The sequence below is a fragment of the Arachis duranensis genome, chromosome 1 (genome assembly GCF_000817695.3).
Source record: "Arachis duranensis cultivar V14167 chromosome 1, aradu.V14167.gnm2.J7QH, whole genome shotgun sequence".
Lineage (NCBI taxonomy): Eukaryota > Viridiplantae > Streptophyta > Magnoliopsida > Fabales > Fabaceae > Arachis > Arachis duranensis.
In genome coordinates this window covers 93,843,134-93,850,076 of record NC_029772.3, presented here as the reverse complement: position 1 = coordinate 93,850,076, position 6,943 = coordinate 93,843,134, and the positions used below count along the sequence as shown (strand labels likewise).

The following is a 6,943-nucleotide window of genomic DNA, read 5'->3' as shown; positions in this document are numbered from 1 at the left end:
GTCCCAACCGGATTCCCACAGTAAGTGACAACAGCACCATGAAGCAACTTCCAAGCTTCCTTTTCAATCTCAGACAACTCCTTCTTAACCTTATTGTCACTCAAATCCTTGAAACTATGTATATTTATATTTGATCCATCACTTGTTTCTTCAGTGACTTCTTCCAATTCACTCTGATCAGTCTCAATTTTTTGTATCACCAAGGGCTTCGTATTCAAGCCACTTTGAATGTAAATCTTCTCAAAGCTTGTGTCATTAGAATGAGAATCAACCGACGTAGACTGGTTTCTAAAATCCGAAGCTACATTCGGTATCATTGAGAGAACCCTAGGCCTAATACTACCAATATTGACACAGAATCTAGTGCTAAAACTCCTAGAAAGACCCCAATTCGGATCGGAGACGCTAAAATCTCTCCGATTCGGATTGATCACACTTATGTACCCTACAATCTGAGTATCACTATTACAGGTATGGTATCTATGACGATGACATGATTTGGGATGACATGATTTAGTCATGATTCCCATGATTGATGATGAATCCTTAAACTTGGTTGGAGAAAATCCAAAAAGCGATGAGCTTTTGTAGCTACCTAGGATTCTACAACAAGGTTTCATGGTAGAGATTCCAATATAGCTACCAGTAGTCATTGGTGTATGATCAAATAGCCACACCCCAGAAATTGAAACAATATAGGACAACTAAGAATTAAGGCTTTATATATATTTACGACTATAAGCTAATATCTAAAGTATGGTATGAATTTATATAGATAAATAGAGAAAAAGTAATAATAAATCTATAAATGGGAGATTCTAATTCTGATCTAAGTTGACGAGAAAGAAGCTGAGAATGGAAAAATATACAAGAATTGAGGTTTACTTACAGTTCGAGGAGGAGAATGATGATAAGATCTGTTGATTTGAATTTGAATGGAATGATTTATAGAGCGGAATGGTTTATGAGATTCAGAGAAAAGAGAAATGAAGCTCAAGATTCCATTTTATAAGCTCTGTGATGAGAAGGGAAAGTTCAAAGAAGAGAGAGACGAGGGCAGCAGCCGGAAAACTCCTGCAAAAATGTGTAATTACGTGATCGTCCCGCCACGTGCAAATTGTTTCTTATTTGGGATGTTACCCTGATTTTACGCTTATACCCTTTAGTGCCTAAATAAGTAAATATAATAAAATACCAAAATTTTTTCAATCTTAATTATATTTTAGACAAAAATCTTAAATAGAAATATGTTTAAATGATGTTTTTTAAACTTAATGTAAAAATAAAATACTAAAAAGGAAATTGTCTTTTAAGTAAAAATTTATATTTGTGAATTTGAACTCGTAAGTAAATAAAAAAATTTGTGCGGACAACTTTATATTTTTGTCTAAAACGTTCGCCTAATATCGCTAAAATCTGAAAACGATTTTTGTTGAGGCATCCTTTCCTTGTGGGGAATTCATTCTGAGCTAGTGAACCTTGCAATGAACTTAGACAAGTTGATTCTAATAAAGTTGTACGTATCTTTCTCTGCAATAGAACACGTTGTGCTGTGCCTTGTGCAGTGTGTGTTGGGGCACCTATACTAGTTAAATCTCGACGCTACACGTATGCTTTCTAATATCTTTGGTCTCTGGCATATATTTATTTTTAAGATAATTTGAAATATAAACAAAATCCAGATTTTGTATTTTTATTATAACAGAGTTTAATTAACCACAACCATAGCAACCCAATTAAATTACGTTATCTTTGACCGACTGTTGATTCCTTCTTTTTTTTATTTGACTAAGGAAACAACTCAAAGAAGGTAAAGGAAGCCATATTGGTGGGTGACTGAGGGTAAAACCGTCTAATACAGATATTTGAATGGATCAGACACTCGGTTGTGAACCCCACCCTTGAAGCCATTACAATTTTTTTCTATTTATTTAACCAAAAAAGCTAAAAAGTGCACACAAGTGCCACAGAAACACACAGAATATCACGAAACAAAACAACCATTTTCTACGGTGTACGCCGCGTAAAGTATATACGTGGTCTCTTCTTATTGGACCTATGTTCCCTTCGGTTCCTAAGGTGAAAATTGTCTTATCACTGCGTCAAATATCGTGATATTTCAAGTTTCAACTCCGTTTCTCACGTGCAAAACCTGCCTTTATTTATTTAGCTTTTATTTTACTTGGTCAGAATTTATTTCGATCTTTAGGAAATATTTTTTTGGTGATTTGAGTTTTATTTAAGAATTTGTTATTGATATATGAATTGCGGTATAAAATAGAATTTAAATTAGGTGGATTTTATGGTGTAAAAAGGAACTTGTTTTTAGAAGGATAAGTGTCAATGTATTAGTAGTTTATGTTGATGACTCTTGAATGGGAAATAATTAATTAGAGTATACAATTGTTGATTCATTGGACTCAAAAAAAAAAGTGTGTGACATTATATTTGTGTCATAAAGACAACTTATTAGATTTTTTTATTTTAATAAATTAAATAAATATTTTATTTATTAAAATAAATAAATTAGACCAAACTCTTAAAAATAGAACATTTCAATTAATATGGAAGGTGGACGATCTTAACCGTACTACTTCCATCCACCGGCGTTTTTTATTAAAATTTACACTAAATCAATTCAAATAATAACAAGGCGGGATTCGAATCTCCAACACTTGCTTAAGCAAACTAGTGAGCTAACTACTAGACCAAATTCATTAATTAGTTAGTTAAAATCGTTAGACCAAGTTCATTAATTAGTTAGTTAAAACCGCCTATTTCTTCTATTATTTTGAAACTGCTCATCTTTTCTATTATTTGAAACTGCTTATCTTTCTTATTATTTGAAATATTCTATTTTTAAGAGTTTGATTTAATTTAAATTATTAATATTTTTTATTATTTTCAAAAATTATATTTTTATATTTACAAATACACATATCTCATTTACAGTAAGGAGATATATGAAAATTGAAAAAATACACATATCTCGATACGGATAAAATTATCTCGTTTACAGTATAAACAAGATAAGAGATGCTAATGTATTTTCCTAATAATTTTTAAAATTATTTATTTCAGAAAATAAAATATTTATTTAATTTATTAAAATAAAAAATTTTCACATATTATTTAATTTATTGTTAATAAATATGTATATCACTAATCAAATTAGAATTAAGTTCATTAGATGAAAAAAATTTTAAAATTTTTTTTTAATATTAACCAAAATATTTTTCATAGAATTTAAAAAAATTTGGAGACTAACTTACTTTCACTCTTAAAATTATTACTATTAAAAACGAAAGAATGTATAATTTAAGTAATAGGTAATTACTATTTATTTACCGTAGTTAACAAATTTTATTTGTTTTTATAATTATATGTCCTAAATATATTACTAATTATTTTTATATTTTTAATATTTTACATGTTTTAATTTATAAATTGAATTGATATTTTACTATTATTAAAAGTATCCCATTTTTTAGAAGAAAATACTTAATTTTGAACAAAAGACTAAATTAGAACGATATAAAATGTTTTAGAACTTAGTTCAAATATTATGGACCAAAATAATATTTTTTTAATTGTAAATTGTTATTTATTTTCAAATATTTAATAATAGGGTAAAATATACTTTTGTCCTTAATGTCCTTAATGTCTTTAATGTTTTTGATTCATTTAATTACAATTGAAAAAATATTTTATTTTTGTCTAAAACATTTTATATCGTTCTAATTTAGTCTTTTGTTCAAAGTTAAATATTTTCTTCAAAAAAATGGGATACCTTTAATTATAGTAAATTATCAATTCAATTTATAAATTAAAACTTGTAAAATATTAAAAATATAAAAATAATTAGTAATATATTTAGGACATATAATTATAAAAACAAATTAAATTTGTTAACTACGATAAATAAATAGTAATTACCTATTACTTAAATTATACATTCTTTCGTTTTTAATAGTAATAATTTTAAGAGAGTGAAAGTAAGTTAGTCTCCAGATCTTTTTCTTTTTTAAATTCTATGAAAAATATTTTGGTTAATATTAAAAAATATTTTTTTTCAAAATTTTTTTCATCTATGGACTTAATTCTAATTTGATTAGTGATACACATATTTATTAACAATAAATCAAATAATATGTGAGAATTTTTTATTTTAATAAATTAAATAAATGTTTATTTTCTGAAATAAATAATTTTAAAAATTATTAGAAAAATACATCAGCATCTCTTATCTTGTTTATACTGTAAACGAAATAATTTTATCCGTATCGAGATATGTGTATTTTTTTAATTTTCATATATCTCCTTACTGTAAACGAGATATGTGTATTTGTAAATATAAAAATATAAATTTTGAAAATAATAAAAAATATTAATAATTTAAATTAAATCAAACTCTTAAAAATAGAATATTTCAAATAATAAGAAAGATAAGCAGTTTCAAATAATAGAAAAGATGAACAGTTTTAAAATAATAGAAGAAATAGGCGGTTTTAACTAACTAATTAATGAACTTGGTCTAGTGGTTAGCTCACTAGTTTGCTTAAACAAGTGTTGGGGATTCGAATCCCGCCTTATTATTATTTGAATTGATTTAGTGTAAATTCTAATAAAAAACGCCGATGAATTGAAGTAGTACGGTTAAAATCGTCCATTATCTCGTCTACATAGTAATAATTTTTTAAATTATTTATTTTAATAAATAAAATATTTATTTAATTTATTAAAATAAAAAAATCTAATAAGTTATCTCTATGACACAAATATAATGTCACACACTTTCTTTTTTTTTGTGGGTCCAATAAATCAACAATAATATACTCTAATTAATTCTTTTCCATCCAAAAACCATCAACATAAACTACTAATATATTGACACTTATCCTTCTACACATGCAGAAACAATTTCCTTTCTACGCTATAGAATCCACCATCAAACCAATTCACTTTAATTTCGATCTTTAACATTTAGATTAGATATTTTGCGACAGGTGTGCAAGGCCGTGTTTGTCGCAGTCAGAAATGGGTTCCTGTGTTTTTGTTATTCTTCTCAGCTACGAAACGATGACATTTATTCACGAGAAGGACTCACGTAACGTCGAGTATATTGGCCGTTTTGGGCTTCTCGTTGAGCATTTTTAGTCCGAACTGATCACTGTTAAGTGTCCAATGAGGCTCAAAACAAATATTTAATAAGATAATCAAAGGGGCTAAGGCCCAATAGAGTAAGAAAGAAAGGAGGCTACAGATCCACAGTGATAGCCTAACAACATTTGCCTAAAATATACTTTTTGTAATAAAATATACTTTTTGTAAAATATACTTTTTGTAATTAATGTTTGCGATTTTTTTAAAATTATTTCTAATATTTTATTTTATTCAATTTTATCTTTAATATTTTCGATTTTTTAATATTTTTTCTTTGTATCAAAATGATCCTAAATATTTGTAATTTTGTCTCTAATATTTTAGATAAAATTGACGTCTAGAAATAATTTTGACACAAATAAAAAAATGTTAAAATAATTTATAGTTCTATCATATATTGCTCCGGAATAAGTTATTAAAATGCAAACTTAGCTAATAATATTATGTTTGATAGTTTATATGTCATTGTTCATCTTCTTACTTTAAAGAATTTTTTTAAGTAGGTATCAAATATTTAAATTTCACCTTCTCCAAATATCAACTCATTAGTCAGTGATAAATTATTTAATAGAGTTTAAATTTGTGATGAATTAGTCTTTGACCTGTTGGACTGGCAGAAACCGTGAGCAACTAGAGCTATCAAAATGGACCAAATCCATCGAGCTAGCTCGTTTATCTATTTAAAATGGCGAGTTTTGTCTCTAGAATTAAGTCTGTTTAAATTTCGGACTGAGCCCGATTAATAAAAAAAATGACGAGTTAAACGGACTAGCCCGCAGGCTAAACAGGCGGTCCGTTTATTTTTTGTTACATTTTTAGCCGATATTACCTCCAATTTAATCTAAAAATTTAATCCATCAACTAAAAATATATGATTTATTTAAAGTTTTTTTTTACCTAAAAATAATAATTTTTTTATTAAAATATTTTTTAAAAAATAAAATAAAAAATAAACGGATTAGTCTGTTTAATTTATCAGAGACCATAAATAATCTAAATTAAAAAAAATATGGTCCACAAATGAAATAAATTTAAAGGAGCCAACATATTTAATCCACGAATTTAAACGGACCAGACTGGTCATTTGAGAGTCCTATGAGCAACCAAAGAAGTGTTTTTGTTCAGCCAAAAATATAAAAAGGATAGGGACAACTTGAGCATCTGTTCGATTTCGTGACCACAAGGTTGATTTCAAATAAAAGCATCCCTAAACATTGTTTGGGTACAAAATATTGGCAGAAGCAAAGAGGCCTAAACAATTTTTCAAGAAAGCCAATAGCCCATTCCTACCAATGAATATCTCCAGAACTTCACAAAACAGTGAGACCAGGTAGGCCCATTCTAGTTACTTTGTACAATAACAAAAAAAATCACATTGTTTTCCGAAAATCGTTTTCATTGGGGAAAAAAAATTCAACTATGGTAACTTATATATTTAGCTTTATGAATTATTTAGAAATTAAAACTAGTCTAAGTAAAATAAAAGAAATGTTCTAGTTTAAAAGCAGAAAAGGAGAATCTTGCTATTAAGTTTTGGCTTCTATAATCTTTGCCATCGCATAGTCAGTGAGACAGTGAATAATAACCATTAGATTTTAGACCACATCCTCGTGATTGAATCTTGCTATTAATAAATTGTTAAATACCCAATGAGGTGAATAATAAATAAATATATAAAATATACAAACACATAAAATTAAACTTAAAAAAAAAAGACAGGATAACATGTAGACCAAGGTATACCACATCCTCTCTGAACTGCATTCTAGTTTCTATGGCT

The 6,943-nt window shown here is 27.3% G+C and overlaps 1 protein-coding gene across 1 annotated transcript in view; it reads right to left on the bottom strand.

Moving 5' to 3' along the window:
* Positions 1 to 982, bottom strand: part of LOC107462633 (alkaline/neutral invertase A, mitochondrial) — a gene marked incomplete in the record, with an annotated part of 4,181 nt that extends 3,199 nt beyond the window's left edge. The window contains 1 exon segment of the mRNA XM_016081262.3: positions 1 to 982. Coding sequence (XP_015936748.1) covers positions 1 to 653 — 653 coding nt within the window.
* Between the last annotated feature and the right edge of the window lie 5,961 nt (positions 983 to 6,943).